Consider the following 20,771-nt stretch of genomic DNA (forward strand, 5'->3'; position numbering starts at 1 on the left):
CGCTTCTACCAGGCCTGTGGGACTGTTACTGACTGAGCCACCAAAAGACTAGAATACCAAGTCAACAGACTTGATACGCGCATCACTCTATATAGTAGTGGGTTCTGGTCAGTCGTCACACTATGTACTTCTTCTAAATAGAAATGATAGAGAGAAGAGGTCCCGAATTTCAACAACAGGATGCATGCATTCTCATATTATGAAGGTCCACATTGAGAGCACTACATATTCTCTTGCAATTCAAAAGCCATTCAAAGACAGTAAATTATCCCAGGTCGCTGTAAGAGCAGACCATACGATCAAGACAAAACCCAAGGTACCTTTGCGCAGACGTGACGATGAATCTCACACCCCTCAGCTCATCCTCCGTTTCTTCCACAAATCATCAGAAGCGACCGTCAAAGCACTAGGAGAGGAGGTGATCCGTCTCTTAGGAGTAAGAATCTTTCGTCTTTCCATCTGTGCCGCTGTCGCGCGCTGCGGGACATTAGACTCATTAGACTCCTCCTTGACTTCACTCTCCAAGAGCCTCTTTCTTGAGTTATCCTGTATAGCCAGAATCTGCACATGGTACCGTTTGGCAAAATCCGCGAAGCTCATCTGAGGAGTGGAGCTAGTGTCCTTTCTCTCGAACAACGCGCCGCAAAGGTCAGCAAGAAAAGTAGGAGACAAAGAGTGCAGAAGCTCGTAAGACCCGGTCTGTGTTCCGTTGCGCGTCCATATATCAACTACAAGCCGACGCAGGGGGGAATCGGGCTGAGTGTTCTCGTAGACGAAATCGATCTTGGCCTTGTCGTAGACTTCACCTGGTTGGGTATTCATCACGCCGAGGTAGTGCGAGGCCACGTGGTTTTGCAATCCAGGCATCTCGAACCGGGCAGCAAGAACCCAGAGGCGGAGCAGGAAGAAGTCAGTGTCTTCCGCGAGGAAATACTTGGAGATAGTGCCGCGGTAGATCCAGCTGACCAAATCGCCGAACAGATCGGGGTCATCGTGGGGAAGAGGAACGGGGTTTGTTTGGATTTCCAGAAGAGAATGATCTTTGAACAAACGGTCAAAGAATGTGGAGCAGGAGCGTAGGAGTTCAATGTGAATATCGAAGGTAGTTTCTGGAATGCCGACATTGATCCTTGTTATACCGGTCAAGGTACTACGAAACAGCAGAATAAGCAATTGACGGCTGGCAATTTGGTAAAAGTTTGGAGGGCGTACCTTTTGTCTAGAGGTGTCGTCATGATGCAGGCTTTTGCTATTTTTTGCCAGGCACTCATGGAGAACAAAGAATCAAACAGAGGAAATTGTAAAGGAGGGTTGAGGGGAAGCATGAGAGAGGAAAGAAAGAGAGAACGGGTGAGAGAAGGTGCAAGAGTCGGCTGTTTGAACGATCAACAAACCCAGGCTTTGTCGCGTTTGCAGAGTGCGCTGGTCTCATTCACTTTGACAGAAAATCATCTATTCACTCTAGAAAAACCATCGCCTTCAGAACCTTCTCTTCTACCTCCTGTTGACGCCTCAAACCACGGCAAAATTTGCAAAATGCAGGCAAATATGACTGAAAACGATGGAGCCCCCAGGTGGTGGAAAGAGTATATCTCCTCCGACCCGGTTTACAGCGAGCTACAAGATCTCAGAACGAAAGTGAGCCTTTCCAAGGTATAAGAACCATGATATGTGCTAAAGAACCAAAGGCCTTGGACAATCCAGATGCAGACAAATTCCCCCAGGCTCGACGGAAGGAAACTGCCAGTACTAGGCAGCAGACAAAGGAAGGTCTCTTTCGAATAATGGAGACAGTCGGGGAATATTTGGCAGCGGACCCGAAGGTTTTCGACCTACACACGTCTACCCCTCAGGTTCTCGATCTCTGTTTGTCTCCGGGGGGCATCGCGGCGTCTGTCGAGAAAGCGCTTCCAGGATCAACCATCGACGCAATCATTCTCGGTACCCCCCTTGGTGGCTATAACGTTATGAACCCACAGATCTTTCGAAGTATCATGCATACCGATGCGACAATATATGACTTGATCGATGAAGGAGTGGTAGTGAAAGATATTGAAACCGGATTGTTTGACATTACTCGTCCCTACCTTGGGGACCCGTACGACCTCATATTCTGCGGGGGCGCGGTGACAGAAGAGCAGCCCAAAGAAGTGTACCGTGGTTACTGCGAGGCAATTCGCTTGTCGGTGTCTCAATTGGTGTTCGCCCTGGATCGGCTCAAGCAGGGGGGATCGTTGGTCCTGCTTCTTCATCAGATTGACACCTGGCACACCGTGTGCATTCTTCATGCCCTCAGCATGTTCGCCGACATACAGGTATACAAACATCCCGAGATACATGCTATCAAATCGTCATTCTATCTCGTGGCGAAAAATGTCAACTTGAACCACGAGGGCATCAAGCAGACTATTTCTAACTGGAGAGATCTCTGGAGGTATCTCGGATCCAAGGATCATGCGGATGCAGCTCGGATGACTTGGAAGTATGACGAAATAGACAGCGACGAAGGATCGAAACGTGAAGTTCAACAGTTCGGGCCTCGCTTCTTGGAATTGGCTCGGCCTGTGTGGAAGATTCAGGCCAGTGCTATGCGTCGGGCATCTTTCAATTAAGCATAAGCCTCGATAGCGGCTTTGTATCTAACTTGTCAAATATAGTCGCTAAATGCAACTGGAGGCTTTTTCAATAACTGGTCGTTTTTCTTTTTCGAAAGAGTGAATGTTCTTTTTGGTGTCCGGATCTTTATAGAACTTTGTCAGAGGCTAGTTTTCTAAAGATTCTCATACCGACTGCGGTCGGCAGCATGCATAAGCTTAAGATTTGTGGGGATTAAGTTCAGCATGTAGATAGAGTTCTTTATATGGATAAGATAGGATCAATGTCATCGTTTTAGTAGCGCGGCATAATTCATCTTATCAATTAGCCCACCGGCGAATAGGCCTATCACCTTCATGATTCTCGCCAAATACTGATTGTCCTCAGCAGCGCCTTCTTTTGGAAGATAGAAAAAAAAACCCCTCTGCTACCTAGTTTCAATGTTAAAAGAGCTACCTAATAGCGCACAATCTTAATAGATAAATCCATACTGAACTACTGCATACGATCAACTAACTACAGTTTCTAAGGATCTCATCCCACCAAGTTATGTTGTATACCACGCAGTTCTGATCAACCAGCAAACTCTCCATACAAACGATCAAACAAATCTGCGAACAATCCGCCAACCCGCCCTCGATATTATCCTTTCTTCCAAAACGGCTGCTACACCGTATCTGTCCTTCACAGCCAGTTCGACGCATCATGGCTGCAAATGTCACTCTTGCCAGTTCCTCCGTTCCAGCAGCCACCAACGCATTTGTCCTTCAGAGTAATCGTATGGTCGTTGTTGCAATGGAAAAGGAGACCCTCCCAAGTACCCGGGGCATTAGAGATGAAGATCTCTCCCTTGTTGCGCAGTTCCTGGCGGATAGCATCATGGTAGCCGTAGTCTGTATTGTGCAATCGTATGAGTATGCTTTCTTGTTTAAATGGGCACAGGTAATGCACTTACTAAGAGAATCAAGAACATCAGTGCAGTAATCCAAGCCAGCGGTGCATGGGCCAGCAGTCGCAGATCCTGCGAAGGCCAGGGCAGCGGTGGCAATTGCAGCGGTGAACTTCATATTGAATAGATGGATTGAATTGGGTCTTTAGATTGAATGTGATTGGAATTGGCTTGAGAGCTGATCTGATGGGGAAAGAAATGCTGCGTTGGAACTTCCTCTGAGGCCGACGGAGGTGCCACCTTATATGTCCTTGGACAAGAGAGAAAAAGCAACGGTGCCTGAATCAGTATTTGGAATGTTGCATTCCCTCTATAGGAATGGTCCGTGGCAACCTTCAAGATCGACAGCCTAACTATATGGAACGAACGGATGGAATAGCCGCAACTGTTCAGCTAGGGGCGATCACTTGACATGTGTGCTATATCACACTGAAGGGAGCAGCTTGAATAGTGGAACTCTTAAATCCGCGCATATCTCCACGTTCATGGGCCCTGCTATGAAGCCGTGCAGAGTGGTTGATTTAGTACGTGGGTGTAGATAAAGATATAGTAGCTTTCAGCAGACTTTAAATCTGCAATGGCACTCAATTGACTCTCTAACTTAAGCCCGAGGAGAACTTTATCGAAACATCAACATTTTTGATAGAATCTAGAATTTGACAGGGTCACGGGACACTCAACTCTACAGACCCCGAAAGTCGTGTTCATGCATATTGACTCTGCTTTCTGCGGGAATCTAGATGAGACATGGGAGATTCCCAGATTTACATGGCGAGTCAGGTCAATCTCGAATTAACCCAGTCAGCTGGTAACATCTCCTTGACATGAGAATCACTAGATCGTAAGGCAGGTCGCATTGCATACTCAAAGGGGAATCTACAGAGGATCCACATCGATGGTGGCAAAGGCCCATGACATGCTCTAATTTACTTCTCTCTTCGCAAATTCCTATGTTCAGATATGACGTATCAACCAGCCTTACCCCAATATCTACGGATAGATCTGATCCGAGGTTCGTCGGATATGCCGGACTGCGGCTGTGATCTGGACTATTGACGATCAGCTCAATACTACAGACCCCATCGGTGTTACTTGGCCACTGACTGAGTAGAAAATCGCGCAGGCTCCCTCTGCTTCCCCGGATTGGCATAAAGTTAGTTCACATATCACTGTCGATCATCGGGTCCAGCCGAGGATCTCCACTTGTGCACAGCTGAGCAAAAGAAAACATCAGTGGTTTCTACTCCGTAATGGTCACGAGTGGAACTTACGGGTCACAATTTTGGGTCTACTTGCTGTTGTGTCTAATTGGTTCTCCACGGAGATAGGCGCTATCTTTATGAAGGGTGTAATTACCGAGGTCCAACAGAGTGAGTTCAGTCTTGTTCTGCCACTTGAGGCTTCATCATCATCCTTGCAATGAGAGGCCCTCTTCAGGTGAAGACAGGAATTGGCTGCCACAAGATAGACTCTGCAGGGCGAATATAAGCCGATCTTCCAGGAAATCTCTGGCTGCCTTAATGCCTCCTCAGGCATCCAGGCCGACACAGCGCTCAGCATATGCTGCCTGAGGCATGTAATTGATCGGAAGGAATCACAGCTTTCGAAGAGCAACCGTTTATTCACACATCCCCCTTCCAGCTTCATAATCTACTCAAATCCAACCCAGGATGCATTACAAACACATGCGGCTCGTCGAAGCAATCATCCCAGCATATCCTTCCGGAATCCCAGAATTGCTCTAGCACTGCCTTAGCAATGACAGGGGCATGTATCCCTGTTCGGAGGCGCATATCCACGAGTCGCCGCTGCACAAAACCCTGCATGGCGGCGCCACCATGGGCCGCTTCCACGCCTAGCACGACCAGCGACCATAGCAGAAATCGTTGGAATTTGGGGCCCGAGAGCGCCTCATTCAGAAGATCTTGCAGATGGCTACTCTGCATTATACAGGTAGTTCGCAGAAAAGGCGTCATGGGAAAAACGGACAGGCTCTGCAGCGAGGAAATACAGTATACCACGGCGGCGGCTTGAAAGATTTTCCCGAGGAGGTAACAGTCATTCTTGGAGGCTTGCTTTGTTCGAGCCCATTGTTCAGGAGAGAACTTTAGGATCTGGCCCAAGATTTCGTACGCGTCTTGCGTTAGGTTTGTTAGCTCTGTAGACTGAGTGGTTGTTATAGCTCGGGCGCGAAGGCAATTGATTTGCATGATATGGGCCAGGATAGGGGCGGGATGCACGGTAAAGGCGAAGCTAGTGTCGCCGTACTGATCTATAATGAATTGGAGGTCCGCCAAATGCGCAGGCGCCATTGTCAGGTCGGAAGCAGGCGAGGTGGTATCTCCAATCACGGTGAAACTATGTGGAAGTCAGCTTGAACAGCGTACTGCGGGGGTGATTTCGAAGTACGTACAGCACAAAGCACAGAAGTAACGGCACTACACCTGGTGAATTAGCCAGAAGACCCATGCCGCCGCGTAGCCGGATGATCTTTCGGACGGCATCGAGATGATATCGCCATGATTTATGCGATGCACCCTGCTGGACCTGTTCCGCCAGACGCGCATCAGTATATATAGACTCTTTATTCTTTCCAAGACTTGCTCACATCAATCAGTAAAAGGGTCAATGTCCCTGCAATGACAAGATCCCCAGTACTCTTTGATGGGGCATTAATGCTATCACGCAAAGAGCGAATGATTTGGCCCCGATGATGAATGAAAGTCTTTTCCAGCTCTCTCGACTGTGTCTCGCTCTGGTTCATGCGATGTGTGAGCGACGTGCAGACCAGCATAAGTTTTAGATGATCCGGGTAAGACAGCCCCTTTTGAAAGATGAAGGGCGTAATGCGAAAGACATAAGCGGTTGGCGCGATTTCAAGATGAGGTAAAATACTGGGGTAAATTCTCTCATTCCCTGCTAAGACTCAGCAGTGCGTCGTATGCGATTCTCCGTCTGGACTTACAGTACTCTACCGCTTGGACAAGCACATGGGCTTCGGTACTCAACTCGGCGCAAGGAGCCGAAACGACAACCTCGCGTATCCTTTCGGGGGTCTCCTTCTTCGGCTTCTTATTTCGAGCCTTTACTCTCCCCGGTGGCAACCACCGTAGTTTTATCGGACGCACGTCACCGTACCCAGGACATGGAATTCCCGAGGCAGAACACCTCTTGCATTCTGGATGCGTGGAATCGCACACTAGGTAGCGACGACGACATTCCCAACAGTGACGTTTGCGTTCCTCGACCATACTTAGATTGCCAAGGAGAGCTGTACAGAAGCCACTGAGGAGATGGTGAGACGAAGAAGATCGGATAACAACGATGACGTCGGCTCGTGGGGGCGAAGCCTTGCCAGCCGCGTGTCGTTTCTCGCACGGACAGGATACGAGTTCCGTTTCCCTTGTCCAGTACTTTTCTGCGGAAGCTCGGGGATCGTGGCAGGAGCGACACGGTGCGTGTGTTGATTGTCGGCGGATCGCTCCCGGGTCCAGCAGGAATCTGGCTGAGGTATGGCGGATCCTAGTGTCAAACCCTAAGATTCCCTAAGCTGTGCTGACTGCTAGGATATAGTTTGAGCCGCTGGTGATTAGTCCAACTAATCCGGAGAACAGATAATACTTATCTTTGGAGCACTGATGTTTCTAAGTAATCGATAGCTGCTTTGAAGAACCAAATCTGGGTTTCGAGAAACTGACATAATTATTGAAAGATCTTTAAACAGCCAAGAAAGAAGTAGAGCTAGGTTGGTACGTATATTTTCCTGTGATAGAGTGTGGACGAATCGCATTAGCAGTAAAATCTTTAGGCTATCAAAGACAGTGTTATTGAATGCAAAGAACTAAACAAGAACTACTCTGAGTACATGGTAATGAACGTCCTTATATCTCTGATCCTTGGTAGCTTGATAGCGATGGTAGTTGATAGTATGATAGCAGCTCCTGCTATCCCGTGACTGCGCTATTGTGTGATCGTGCTACTGTTTTAGTCGTGGTACATCTAGAATATCAAGTACATATAGGCGTATATGTAACGTGATCTCTGATGTCCTTGTCGTTCTTGGTTTAGTGTTTAGGCCTGCTCATTGGGTGCCGGGGTGAGTAGCGGGCATCTCTTTGTTGCGGGGTTTGTTCGGTTGTCGTTTACCCGGTGTTCTGCCTGGTGTTGGTGTCGTAACACTACCCTCGGTCAGGACCCTGACATACCCTATCTATCATGTCTACAACTATACATTAGGTATCAAATTGCTTGCCAGCAAAAATAACGTTCCATTTGATTTGATATAGTATGCCAGCTTTTATGAAATTGAGGGCTCTTTTAACCCCAGAATGGAGACCTGGATGTACTGATTAGCTACCATTCGTCAAAGAGATAAATAGTATACCATACCTCGACAATCTCCACTTAAGAGACGCTGAATCCCGGAAGATGTTTCCTCAAGTACCCTCTGCGTGCGTACCAGGCGCTGTGAATCTTGCTCCACATAGATACTCCTATCAACCGAGGAAAGAAAAAGGATCTGATTTCTAAAGGGCGCCACACAATCTTCAGGCCAGCTCTCAGAAAGCGACACGTTGCTAGTCACAAGCCAAGATACATACTACTGAGACAAATAGTGAGAAGCAGCGGCATGATTGGAACATTATTGGGAGCTAACAAGAGATCGACAGCGGATTTCTCAGCTGATTCGACAACGGAAATTGATAAGTCCGATCTGTCGTCACTGTCGGTGGGACCTTTATGCTCGTACGGAGTACAACGCTCAGCCGATTCAACCAGTACATTTAGTGGTGGAGGGAGACGCCGATCCACTTGTCAGAGCGCCACTATTTCTTATTTGGTGAAAAAGAAACAGTTCCCATCAGCCATCTCTCGCTTCTTTTCGAAAGGCACACTTTTCTTCCAAATTGAAGTACACAGCGCCATGGGAGGCTTGCGTGCGCTGTGTTGCAGCAAAGGAGAAACACGCGACAACGGTCAGGACACACCCCCCCGATCATCTCAGCCACGCCCCGAAAAAGGAACGCACAATGTACCGCTAAATGTCAGAAGGGAGACGCATCCAGTAGATGTGCCAAATGTGAAAAAGGAGGTCTCTTCCACCGAACTGCCTCCGGGGAAATCGACTCCATGCAATCTCTGGGACTTAGCATTCGATGAACTTGACGACTCCCGCAAGAAGTACCTCCCTGCAAATGGTCTTTCAGCCAAAGATGCCATCCAGGGTGTGATCGACGACACAACAGCCAAGTACGAAGCGTGGCAGAAGGGCGGCATCACGATCCACCAAAAGAACGGAAAGAATATCAATGTTCGAAATACGGCGGAGAAGATCCTTGGTACGGCAATGAAGGCAAAAGATGTGATCTCGACAGCTGTTTCCTTTGATCCGACAAGGCACGCATCTTCTGCATGGACAGTTATTTCCTTTGGAATGAGTGTAATGTCTACCCTTCCCTAAGTCTGACGTTTATGCCAATGTTCATGATACTCATACCAACGAACCACAGATTATTCAAAACAGATTGGATCGTCGGGATGCTATCTTCCAGTCATCGGAGTATCTTGCTGAGAACCTTGCCTACTTTGCAATTGTCGACATAAAGTACAGAAACCAAGGTGTCGAAGCTGATAAGAGCCTTGACGAGGCTCTGCTTAAGGTCTATTCGGCGATCCTCACCTTTACAGCCGAGGTGAAGAAGGGTCAGGATGAAAATGCAGCAAGTGAGTGCAATGCCACCTGTCCTGTCAATGAATCAGGCGGATCGTTGAATTTCGCTGACTATTTCTAAGCTCGCACTTTGCAAAGCATTTTCGAAATTGGCAACCAGCCGATGTCCCAGCTGAAAGCAGCAGTCGATGCTCAATATGAAATCACAAAGAAATGGCTCGTTTTAGCAGCGGATCTTGGTAAGGCCGGTCAGGATTCTCACCTTATGGGCAAGTATTTATTGAATATAGGTAACAAAAAGCGTGCGGATGAGCATCTGGCAAAGACGGATGAAAACATCAAAATCTCGAAGAACATCGAGTCCAAAGTCATTGGTATTTACCCTAGTCCAAGGTTTTCACGTAACCATGAACCGGACTAACGATTTTAGACGCGGAGGAGGAGAGGAAGCTTGTCTGGCTGTCAACGGCCACTTACTCAGCCCGTCAGAGATGGCTAGAAAGCAGACGGATCGATGACACTGGTATCTGGATTCTCGAATCACCGGAGTACAATGATTGGAAGGATACCCCGGGTGACATACTTTGGCTACCAGGGATCTGTAAGTAAATCAATCCTTTCTTGGCGCTCCCAAATGACTAACTATATATGCAGCGGGCTGTGGCAAATCCGTTCTTTGGTATTGTATGCATCTCTCTTTAAAGGTACCACGCTAACGAGTACTAGTTCTACTGTGATTCAAGACCTCGAAGAGATATGCCAACTGGATCCGTCTAGATCACTCGCCTATTGGTACTTTCAGTTTGATGTGAATTGGACACAGAGTGTGGATGACTTGATAAGGTCTTTGATCAGACAGCTTAGCCTGTCACCAGTGGCATCATCAGTAACAAATCTCTGGGAATATAATTTCGCCCAAGGTAGCCAACCTAGCTCAAAGACCCTATTGGCTGTGCTGGATGATGTAATCTCGAGTGTTCCTGGCCAAGCTTACTTGGTTTTTGATGCCCTGGATGAGTGTCCAGGCAATGACCACAGCGGGAGAGACTCACTTCTTTCCTTTCTTACGGGTTTGATCGAGCGACATGAGGATAAGATTCATATTCTTGCTACTAGTCGACCCGAGCAGGATATTAGTCGAAAGTTGGAAAGTTTCTCTATGCTCGATTTGGAACCATGCCTTGCTGAGGATGTGAAAAAGTTTGTTGCCGCGGCACTTTCACGCTCCCCTCTTGAGGCATACAGTGATGAAGTCAAGACACTGATCTTTGATACATTGGTGGGCTCTAAAGAACGGTACGCTTACTTCTCTTCTAAAATTCATGTTGAGCAAGGTTTGCTAAATTATTTATGACCAGGCGTTTCCGTTGGGCTGAGTTACAAATCGACATGCTTGAGCACCGCCGCAAACGTCGCAAAGAAGACGACAATGTCATCAAAGAAGCACTCAAAAAAGTTCCACAGTCCCTAGAGGAAACCTACCGTAGGATTCTTGAGAGCGACGAATCTGACGAAGATATGCTCCTGGCACGAGAAATTCTTATGATCATCTGTCTTTCACCTGCCGTTCTTCATGTCAACACGGTTGCTGAGATGGTCGATTTAGATATCCCTGATGACGTACTCAAAATATGCACGACGTCTCTTGTTAATGTGTTCGATGGTGAGATTCAGCTGGCCCATTTTTCAGTGAAGGAGTTCTTGATTGCTCCAGAGCAGGGTGGTCAGAAGTACAAATGCCAATTTTCGGCGACCGAGGGGCACCGAATCCTCGCGACAAAAACCGTGGACTGTCTTCTCGAGCAAACAGAGGTCATGAAAAGAGACGAAGCAAACAAGGAGCTTTCTTTCCTTTACGCGGCGCAGTGTTGGGACGCCCACGTGGCTGCTCTGGGAGACATCGATCACTCATGCCCGGATCTCCAAGCCAAGATTGGTCGACTCTTTACTGAGCCCAATGTTTATCTCAATTGGACTTGTGACGTCCATTGGGTTCGTTTGATCCGTAGTAATTCCGTTTCAGGAATCACGACGCCGATTCAAAGAGCCACATATATGGGATTATTCCAAGTTGTGGTCCTGCTTTTAGACCAAGGCGCTGCGATTGGTAGTTACGAATTTCCAGGACGCATTACTCCACTTCAAATCGCCTCAGCCAATGGACATGAAAAGATCGTGCAGATGCTACTGGACCGAGGTGCCGATATCAATGAATACGGCGACTGGACATATAGCACCCCACTTCAAGCTGCATCATATAAGGGGCATGAAAAGATAGTACAGGTGCTACTAGAGCGAGGTGCCGATGTCAATTACTCTCCTCCAGATCACCGCACTGCACTCCAGGCCGCTTCACTTAGAGGGCACGAACAAATCGTACAGATGCTGCTGGATCGAGGTGCCGATGTCAAGGCTCTAGGAGCCCACAGTTATGCACTCAATGACGCGTCATCTGGAGGAAATGAAAATATAGTGCAGATTCTGCTAGACAGGGGTGCTGATGTCAATGCTGATGGAGGGGTTGGTACTTCACTCATCTGGGCGTCTAATGCAGGGCACGAAAAGATAGTAGAGATGCTGCTAGATCGAGGTGCTGATGTTAATGCATCTGTATATGAGCATGGCACTGCTATCCAAATCGCGTCGAGCAAAGGATACAGAAGGATTGTACAGATACTGGTGGATCGAGGTGCCGATGTCAATGCTGATGAAGGATGGGGTGGCACTGCACTCTCCTTTGCTTTATTACAGGGAGATGAGGATATGGCGCAGATGCTGCTAGATCGGGGTGCCAACAAAGTCGAAGATTCGCGCGGTAGTGTACTCGTCCTCGCATCATGCATGGGGCGTGAAAGGACACTACAGATACTGTTGGATCGAGGTGCCGACGCTAACGCCCAAGAAGACTACGATACTGCACTCATCGCCGCATCATTTAAAGGACATGGAGAGATAGTACGGATGCTCCTAGATCGAGGTACCAATGTCAATGCCTCTGATTTAAAGCACGACACTCCCCTCCAAGCTGCATCGCGTGGAGGGCATGAAAATATCGTACAGATGCTACTAGATCGAGGTGCCGATGCCAATGGCGGTGCACTCCAAGCCGCATCACTCAGAGGGCATGAAAAGGTCTTACAGCTGCTGCTAGACCGAGGTGCCGATGTCAATAACTTGGACTCGAAGAATGGCGGTGCCCTCCAAGCTGCGTGTCTTGAGGGCCATCAAAAGATTGCACAGATCCTCCTTGATCTGGGTGCCAATGTCAATGGCTCTGATTCAAAGAATGGCACTGCTCTTCAAGGCGCGTCACTTAGAGGGCATAAACAGATCGTACAGATGCTGCTGGATCGAGGTGTCGATGTCAATGCCCAAGGAGGGAAATACGGAAGTGCACTTGAAGCCGCTCAATTTAGACAACATGAGGACATAGCCCGACTGCTACTGGATCGAGGCGCTAAAATCTCCGACGGCAACCGCGATCAATGGTCTGGACGTGGACGAGGATCTGGACGCGGACGAGGACTATATCCTACAATGATCTCCATGTAGTATCTTGCGGCTTGGAAATCAGAATTGATTCATTCAAATGTTTCAATAATATCTGTAGGAGACGCCAACGAGCCCCGAAGCCGTGAATATTCACAATCAGTAAACTGGTGTATTTGCTAAAAGATTCTAAAGGGTAAACCATGTTCACTCTCCAATGTTACAGTCGGATGGATGGATGGATGATTTCATTTACCCTGACCCCTGACAAATGAATGTGATATGCAGGCTACTACAACTGTATATATCCCTGTACGTACAAGTTGAGTGTACCTCTTCCTGAAAACGAACTTGGAGCCTCGTCATAGCCTCTCATAACCTAATTGCCGTTCTCAATGTTAGACTACCCGTGACGCGCGACTCCGAAACCGTTGTAACGCCTCAGCAAAAGTCTACCTAATACGGTGTCATCGTAAAGTCCCAGTCGCCAAAAGAGTTCAAACTGAAAAGGTACACCAGGGTATCAATATATCATTCACACATGACCCTGTATTTCCAAAGGTTGTCAGCATGATCCAACAATAAACTGTGGAAATTTATTGACGATAGCCATGATTAAACACCGGGCCTTTCAAGTAGCTCTACTTCTTTCCTGCCCTCCTTCTTGGGGAACACAAGACCCCATATACCCAAAGTCAGGGCCTGCATGACCAAGTACAAAATCTGAGCCAAAGCTGAAGGCTGTTCTTCAGGTCCTGTCACCTCTTCAAGAGTGTCAATTTCCGTCTTCCCATCCTGCGCCAAGACTGTCTTCGCATTCTTCGGAAGAAAGCGGCCCGCATTCCATATGTTCCACACCAGTGAGTTTAACAGCATCGTGGTGCCCTCAAAGACATAGAAGTACCATTCGTACCGCAAGAGAGGGCTCAGGGACCGGAGCTCATCAGGGTTGTTAAGGTCTAGGTTGCTGTTTCCCGCGTGCTCCACGAGGCGGTAGATGCTGCGCATGACAATAAAAGCTGTGCTCTGGTACAGGGTCAGTGGAAGGGCGGGGATGGCCTTGTTCTGGATGTTGGCTTTGTGGCAGCGCCGGTGGAAGACGCTGGTTATCACCATGAAGCAGGCAATCACACAGATTTGAACACCCAGAGAAGCTACGACTAGGCCTTGACCCAAGCCTTGCTGGTTCCCGTCAGGGTTGCTGGTGAATGCTATTCCGAGACCATTCAGCCCCTCGACAGCGGCTATGAGTGCGCCGAAGGTGCCCAATACTCGCTTCGGGGGAACGGGAGCCAGCCATGGTATGTAGGAGAGCAACCGGCTCAGGACATGGTAGTTGGCTAGTTCGAGAAGTGGACTGCTATTATGTTAGTGCCTGGATTTCGTGGATGGCGAAAGATGAAACTTACGGACCCACGTAAATCAAGACCTGGCTCATTATATCAAGATTCAGAGACTGATTGTTGCTTCCTTCGTATTTATATTCAAAAGCTCCTACTTCTCGTAGAGCATACCCGACAGCAAATAGCACTGCACAGAAGGGTTGCAGGCCGGTCAGCTTCCAGGATCTGTACCGACTAGCAGCAGTCAGCAGATCTACGGTAGTGACAATATGTCAAGGCTGTCGTATGTACTTACCAACATTGCCAGATGTGACTAACCATTGAGATGGCAAACAAAGTCGCAAAAGCAACGGGAGCGACCTTGTTCGGTGCGTAAACATACAGGCTGTCCTGTACTAGTATATGTCAATGTACAACGGTAGGATGGCATCGAAGATCGTACCAACTTGTCCATTTTCCGACATAGTACCGACTGATGCTATGTGTTGAGTAGTTGATATGGTTGGGGCTATTGAAACTAGCAGATGAAAGACAGAAGAAGAACTTATCATACTCCACGATCGTAATATATTAATAGACATCCCGAAACTTCATACTTCAATTGAATCTACCCTCTTTGCCCGATTAGGCAGGGGCATACCAGCTAAACCCAGATAGGAAACTGTTTCTGCCAAGACTCCGCCCAATGGATCCGTCGTGCTGACCATACCGGATGAGAAAGGGAAATCTGCCAAGAGTGGATCCCAGCCCTAATGCTTCTCAATCCAATGCTTAAATCAGTCCCTAACAAGCCTGCGACTTACGGCGTCCAGCGGTGATCACCAACGAGGATGGAAGTTAGCGATGCTGTCGTGGCTGCGCTAAAAGAGCGAGGCTGTGCTTGTGATATTATGGATGTAGAAGATCCAAGGCTTTATCTTTTATGGGTCGTTAGACATAAATAGAGGTCCTCGCCCTCTCTCACTCTACAACTTCTGTCTTTACAAACCATCTAACCTCTCTATAACATATTTCATATCTGTTTCAATTGTGTTATTTTGGATCCTACTTTGCCACCAGTCTGCTTTCGCCAAGTCGCAATTTTATGGTAATATGGTTCCCCAACGAGCCGAAGCCTCCTATCCTTTTCAACATGTTCACCCTCAAGGAGGCTATGTCCATCAAGTGAGTGCCTTCCACCGAAACACGCACCAAGATGCATTCTGACACTCTTTTCAGCAATAAGACTTCGTGCCTCCCCAGCATTACTCCCACAGCCCACAGGGCAGTCCATCTCCCAACGCCGCACAATGTCACTGTCCCAACTGTTCCGGCCATGGACAAGATCGCTCAGATCCATTCTATCGTCCAGTTGGAGAGAATGCCTCCTATTACGACGGATCGTCATTCTCGCATCAGCAGTCCCACGGACAAGAGGGTGAGAAGGGTTTTGGCTCAACCGTCGTCGGCGGTGCAGCGGGCGGATATGCGGCGCATCAAATGGGTGGAGGAAAGCTTGCTACTGCCGGAGGTGCAGTTCTTGGTGCAGTTGGTATGAACATGGTGAATCACAAATTGTAAGTTTTCTCTTCGCATTACACCCAACCAAGAAATTGAACTGACAAGGTTTAGAAACAAACCAAACCCCCCTGCACAGCCAGTCACTTATGTGCAATCTGCCCCTGCTCCCGGTACGGTCATGGCTGTCCCGGTTGACGGCAGTCTTGGCCTCGGTCCTGGTCTGGGTGTAGGCTCAGGTCTTGGACTTGGTTCCGGGCTAGGTGTGGGTCGTCTCGGTCGAGCCCATCGGGTGATCGGTCGTCGACGATTTGGAATGTATTAATCAATGACCACATTTCGCGTCTGCTGCCGTGTTTCCCATGATGGAATTTTAATTGCCAGGGCTATTCAACGGTGTTTGTCGTATGATCGATAACTGGTTGGTTTCAGGGCGTACGTGTATTGAGTTGTTCATAGAATATCAGACTATCGGCTTAGCAGCATCAGATTATCTTCAACAGCCTCCTCATGGTAATGATTCCCAGTGTGATTGCGCAGCGCACTACAGGTGTAGCGAGTAGTGCTGTTTCAAGTGTCCCATCTGCTGCTCCTACACGTGCCTTGGAGATCCAGAAAATTGCAGGACGACAATACTTAGGACGGAAGAGTTGGTTCGGGTTCTAGAATACCCAGATGGTGTGTACGAAGGCTTCGAGCGACTTCCGATCATTGAATAGCTTGGTATGGTAAGAAGGGGTTATGGCTTCCGGTGGCTGTTCCCTAGTGTGGGCAGGATGGTTTAAGGAAAGTGTGTTCAGTTTTGTTCCCCAGCTTTAGGGTGCTGTATGTGTGATATAGATGTTCCTGTGTCTTTCTTGTTGGTATCTGAATAAGGATGGGTAATGAGTTTGGCATATTTGGCTTCATGCTCCAGTAGGTTGAATGCAGAGAACAGAAATTGGTATTCATGGAAAGCGAGCCAAGGCTCATCAAAGAGGCCAAACAGAATGCAATCATCTAGACGCCTGATGAGTTCAGAACCACCGAATCATGTACAGGCAGTAAAATAGTAATGAGATATAATACACTTTTCTGGCTGTGTCGAAGAGCTTGTTATGTATTATTATATATGTTCGATCTCGCTGAAATATACGGAGAGAATGAAGTGTGAGAAAGGCGGTAAGAGAGACGGAAGAGAGAAAGGAAGAAATACGAGGACAATGAAGAGGTGGTTAAAAAAGAGGAGAGGAGAAAGGAGCGGACGGGCGGAGAGAAGTAAAGGAGAGAGGGCAAAAAGAGGAAAAGAGGCGACAAGAAGCAAAGTACAGCATGATCAATAAATTCGGTCCAGATAAAGTAGTTCGTCTATGGCTTATTTTGTTTTCGCCTGACTACCCACAATTGGAATCCGGACAACCGAGCCGCCTGGCGGCGGCCCCTGGGTGGATTTACATTTCAAGATCTTCGCGATTTTGCTGTACTCCAACGACAGAGCGGACCTCAGGTAGGATTGGAACGCATCCTCCTGTTGAGGCCAACAGGCAAGGGCCTTGGCGGCCAGCGAGCGAATGGCGGGATCCGGACATCCGATGGACACCAGAAACAGCGGCGGGATGACGCCAGTGTTGATGGTGACGCTGGGACGCGCGGGGATGCGGCGACGGACTTGATCCGCCTGTTCCCAGTATGTTCGAAAGTTGGGGTAATAGATATGGAACACGGCGGGATCGCATTGCAGGACACAGGTACGGATGGAGGCCGCGATGGTGTGATGCAGGAGACAAATATCGTCGGCACCACGTTGAGTCTGCTCCTGCAGCTGCGCGCAGGACTGCTGATAGAAGGGCTGGAAAGGCTGGGCAAAGCGGTCCAGTCGCCGAAGGAGCCGCTGCAGCTGCATCAACCGCAGGGGCTTGTCTGCCGCATCAATCTGGTCCTGGGACCAACACCACGTCAGGAACCGTATGGCATCGCTGATCACACTGTCGAGAGCATAGCGCGCCTCGTATAGACTGTAGAACGTAGCAGACTCCTCCAACTGCCCAGGCTGGCGAGCCAGGTTGTCCTCGACGCAGTACGCGGGGCCTTGGGTCCCGAAGAAAGCGCAATTGATATCCAGGTGGGCAAAGCCGGTGGCCAGCGTACCCATGGCGGACGAATCACACGAGGACCAGGACCAGCCGTGACGACGCACGATGGCATGGAAGTTCTGCAGGATCTGCTGGCCGCTACGCAGATGGGTGAAGGCAGTGTCATATTCGCCCTGTAGCCAGCCGTGCAGGACAAACAGCAGACAGCACAGCGCAATGACCTGGTAAAGATAGGGGTCTTGTGACATCTGTCGCCTCGTCAAGAGGGAGAAGGAGCGGACGGCCTGCTCTATGGAGAAGGTGTACCAGGCATTTGCGCGGCGCTGGGCGGGCGCCAGAATGCCGTAGCGCTCGGCCTCCTGATGCAAGGCGCTGAGAGCGACAGTGGCGTGGTAGGCGGCCGGTTCGAAGTGACAGATGCGCGTCACAACGTCTTCCCACAAGGGAGACCTGAACAACCCGTGCATGTTGGGGACAATACGGCCCTGGAAATGCGCCAGGCATTGTCGTTCGTCGGTGGTCGTGGCCCAGCTCAGGCGAGGGAGCAGCACCGCTGGCATCTCGCTCTTGAGGCGGCGATTCTTCTTCCCCGGCAGCCTCTGCACATCATACCCATCGCAGGTTCGCCCTGTGGACGTGCACCGTTGACAGGCCCCGGGTGTTTCGTCACATTTGACGCGACGGGCACTAGGGTATGGGGCTCAGCGGAGGCATTTTCCGGGGGCAGGGGGGAACTGGACACTCACCGACACGTGCGACAACCCGAACGGGATCGGACTACTCGCGGTCGTTGACTGGACATGGGGAGGGCGGCTCCATGAGGGGAATGGACGAGGGGAGCGCACGAGGAATGAAGGACGAATTCTCTCTCCACGGTCGGCCGTCGATCGCCTCGCCTGAAGAATGGTGGATCATCCAATCAGAGCCTCCGGGGAAGGCGGACAGCTCTAGTCTGCCAAGACTGACAGATTGACAGATTGACAGACTGGTCCACGAGAAGACGACAGGAAGGAACGAGAAGAGAGTAGAAGGTCGAAGCTGGAATGGAAGACGCTCCTTGCTGTCAAGCAAATAGATGGATCGGGCAGTTGATGCCTCAGGTTTGTCCTTGCAGGAGATCTGCCTCTGCTCAGGTAGAACGATATGTGGCATCAATTCCTAGACTATTGGACGAGAAAAGATCCTCTGGAACTGTCATATCTCGAGTGAGAAATATACCCTCATGGACTTACTCTCTTGGCTGCATAAACGCTGCATTAACGAACAATGGCTGCAGGGGAGGACCTCCCAATCGGGTGGGCCAGAGATACCACGGCGGCAGTGCGCCAAGTGCAGACCACCACTTGTACCCACTGTCGGACATATGAGCAGAGCGAGTCAATAGGTATCTTGCTCTCCCTTCGTCGACGATGTAGAAAGGAAAAAGTAGAAACAGTCAAAGTTGGTCCTGACAGGGGCGGATGGCCCAATCTGGCAATGTGTCACGTGAATTCCCGGTGGGGTGATACCGTACATTACCCGTAAGTAACGCCGTGTCCGGCCTAGCGGTAATCTATATATACATCCATGGATGCCTTAATTTTCAGGTCGATGTGAATGTAGATGTACACTCGATTGTACAGTAGATCCCAAGAAGCCGGGTAGGTACTAGGTAGAGGTTGAACAGGGAGAAACTACGTAGATTTAGTATGTAAAGACCGTAGTAATAAGAAATGTTCTTATTATTACTGGGCGCCTTGAGGGCCCCCCTCGGGTGAGCTCGCTCCAAGCTTGTATGGCACTATATATGGCGGGTTGGATGGTGGGATCCCTATGTGATTCCATGTTGGACTTCTTGGCTCATGCGAAGGAGTGTACCATTCACCACCCCTTTTACAAAGATATAAGGAAAGAAAAACCGATATATCATTATTTAACACACTACAATAGTACATGCGGTGAAGGCAGTGAAAACTACACTATGATCCGCCCTAAATTGCTTCATACTGTAGGTCCCCAGTCAATCTGTAGTAGGTCATCAGGCATGCAGCGGAGCAATATAAGTTAGTTCAATATTACTAACTACTATAGAGCCCACCCGTTATCATATACACGGCAGGGCTTGTGGAGGGTTGTATTTCATAAATAAGAACAAAATGGAATTAAATGATACGCACGTATGTAATATTGTCCGATCCACTTAAAGCGAGAGCCATTGGAGCTGCCCGTCGGATCAAAGCAAGACTATATTTACCTAGAAGATACAAGGTCCTGTTGCAAGGCAGCTCCAATTAAATGTTAAACATGTGATCTCCTGCTACATCGGCGGTGTAGTCTCCCTTGCAGCTTGAAGGCGAGTCCAAAGGGATCTCATGGCTAAAGGCCACTTGCCTTCCTCAAAGCCACTACATTCGAGACCAAGTGATGGAACCTGACTCTCTCTGTTCCTAGAATGTTAAGATGATTCACAGTTAATTTCTCCTGGCCACAAAGAACCATTCGAGTTGTGAATTATGACATCGTACACATACCTCCGCGAGGACAGTCTTGTTGATAAAGACCCCCATGTCGACAATCTGATATCTGGCTGCCGAAATAAGGGAAATTGGGATAGTGGACCGTGCTTTCGATAATCTTATTCACTACTGCCATTACGGCATCATTCTTTACTGTCACTTTGGCGATGAACAATATATATGCCCTTCGAAGCGTGAAGAACGACCTCCACTACGATCCGGCTTTTCAGTTCTCATGTGGTGAAACCGCTGCCAAAGCAAGACGACAAGGATGTGAAACTCGACATCTCAAAATTGGCATGTGTTTCTCCCGGGTGCTTTGACGGCGTGATGTTGGAGAATTTGGGGGAAAGCAAACACACGGAGCATTGCATCCATATGATCGAGGATACAGCGAAACAGGATGTTGATGCCGGTGACACGGAAGCTATTGCGAGGTTTGCGTCGTGCGGTCAAGGAGACTTTGATGGAAAAAATGGATGGTTTGGTTGGTACAACGGAGAGAAGATTTGGGGTCTTTCTGGAGTTTGACCTTTCCTTTCAGACGCTTGCTCGTTCCTCTTTGAATGGAAGACAATCATGTAATGGACTAATTGGATCAGGGATGTAGAGTGACTTGCTTAATCTCATGGTTTGAATATAATATAATGACTGAAATCT

The 20,771-nt window shown here is 48.8% G+C and overlaps 9 protein-coding genes across 9 annotated transcripts; 3 read left to right on the forward strand and 6 right to left on the reverse strand.

Moving 5' to 3' along the window:
• Positions 1-354: 354 nt before the first annotated feature.
• On the reverse strand, positions 355-1,235 carry LDX57_001136 (uncharacterized protein; the record flags this gene model as incomplete). Its single annotated transcript, XM_046082779.1, has 2 exons — positions 355-1,150; positions 1,213-1,235. 2 exons carry the CDS (start codon positions 1,233-1,235, stop codon positions 355-357), a joined length of 819 nt encoding a protein of 272 aa, XP_045938736.1.
• Positions 1,236-1,784: 549 nt separating this feature from the next.
• Positions 1,785-2,612, forward strand: LDX57_001137 (uncharacterized protein; the record flags this gene model as incomplete). The annotated part of the gene is made up of 1 exon (XM_046082780.1): positions 1,785-2,612. The coding sequence occupies one exon, from the start codon at positions 1,785-1,787 to the stop codon at positions 2,610-2,612; it is 828 nt and encodes a 275-aa protein (XP_045938737.1).
• A 667-nt stretch (positions 2,613-3,279) lies between these two features.
• Positions 3,280-3,662, reverse strand: LDX57_001138 (uncharacterized protein; the record flags this gene model as incomplete). The annotated part of the gene is made up of 2 exons (XM_046082781.1): positions 3,280-3,488; positions 3,551-3,662. The coding sequence occupies 2 exons, from the start codon at positions 3,660-3,662 to the stop codon at positions 3,280-3,282; spliced, it is 321 nt and encodes a 106-aa protein (XP_045938738.1).
• A 1,525-nt stretch (positions 3,663-5,187) lies between these two features.
• LDX57_001139 (uncharacterized protein) lies at positions 5,188-6,338 on the reverse strand (the record flags this gene model as incomplete). The annotated part of the gene is made up of 3 exons (XM_046082782.1): positions 5,188-5,902; positions 5,958-6,091; positions 6,153-6,338. The coding sequence occupies 3 exons, from the start codon at positions 6,336-6,338 to the stop codon at positions 5,188-5,190; spliced, it is 1,035 nt and encodes a 344-aa protein (XP_045938739.1).
• Positions 6,339-8,468: 2,130 nt separating this feature from the next.
• On the forward strand, positions 8,469-12,767 carry LDX57_001140 (uncharacterized protein; the record flags this gene model as incomplete). The annotated part of the gene is made up of 7 exons (XM_046082783.1): positions 8,469-8,984; positions 9,055-9,268; positions 9,338-9,589; positions 9,646-9,816; positions 9,870-9,894; positions 9,942-10,511; positions 10,574-12,767. The coding sequence occupies 7 exons, from the start codon at positions 8,469-8,471 to the stop codon at positions 12,765-12,767; spliced, it is 3,942 nt and encodes a 1,313-aa protein (XP_045938740.1).
• Positions 12,768-13,319: 552 nt separating this feature from the next.
• On the reverse strand, positions 13,320-14,142 carry LDX57_001141 (putative RTA1 domain protein; the record flags this gene model as incomplete). The annotated part of the gene is made up of 2 exons (XM_046082784.1): positions 13,320-14,064; positions 14,114-14,142. 2 exons carry the CDS (start codon positions 14,140-14,142, stop codon positions 13,320-13,322), a joined length of 774 nt encoding a protein of 257 aa, XP_045938741.1.
• A 1,037-nt stretch (positions 14,143-15,179) lies between these two features.
• LDX57_001142 (uncharacterized protein) lies at positions 15,180-15,584 on the forward strand (the record flags this gene model as incomplete). The annotated part of the gene is made up of 2 exons (XM_046082785.1): positions 15,180-15,211; positions 15,266-15,584. 2 exons carry the CDS (start codon positions 15,180-15,182, stop codon positions 15,582-15,584), a joined length of 351 nt encoding a protein of 116 aa, XP_045938742.1.
• Positions 15,585-16,373: 789 nt separating this feature from the next.
• On the reverse strand, positions 16,374-18,213 carry LDX57_001143 (uncharacterized protein). The gene has a single exon (XM_046082786.1). The coding sequence runs from the start codon at positions 18,174-18,176 to the stop codon at positions 16,899-16,901; it is 1,278 nt and encodes a 425-aa protein (XP_045938743.1). The 5' UTR covers positions 18,177-18,213; the 3' UTR covers positions 16,374-16,898.
• LDX57_001144 (uncharacterized protein) lies at positions 18,180-19,017 on the reverse strand. Its single transcript, XM_046082787.1, has 3 exons — positions 18,849-19,017; positions 18,363-18,774; positions 18,180-18,303 (listed from the first exon to the last, which is right to left on the reverse strand). The coding sequence occupies exon 2, from the start codon at positions 18,766-18,768 to the stop codon at positions 18,394-18,396; it is 375 nt and encodes a 124-aa protein (XP_045938744.1). The 5' UTR covers positions 18,769-18,774; positions 18,849-19,017; the 3' UTR covers positions 18,180-18,303; positions 18,363-18,393.
• Positions 19,018-20,771: the final 1,754 nt, after the last annotated feature.

The sequence above is a fragment of the Aspergillus melleus genome (genome assembly GCF_016097325.1).
Source record: "Aspergillus melleus strain CBS 546.65 chromosome Unknown contig1, whole genome shotgun sequence".
NCBI lineage: Eukaryota > Fungi > Ascomycota > Eurotiomycetes > Eurotiales > Aspergillaceae > Aspergillus > Aspergillus melleus.

Excerpts from the sequence above, each read along its gene's own strand:
- LDX57_001143 (XM_046082786.1), bottom strand. The coding sequence starts at position 18,176 with ATGCCAGCGGTGCTGCTCCCTCGCCTGAGCTGGGCCACGACCACCGAC.
- LDX57_001144 (XM_046082787.1), bottom strand. The coding sequence starts at position 18,768 with ATGCCACATATCGTTCTACCTGAGCAGAGGCAGATCTCCTGCAAGGAC.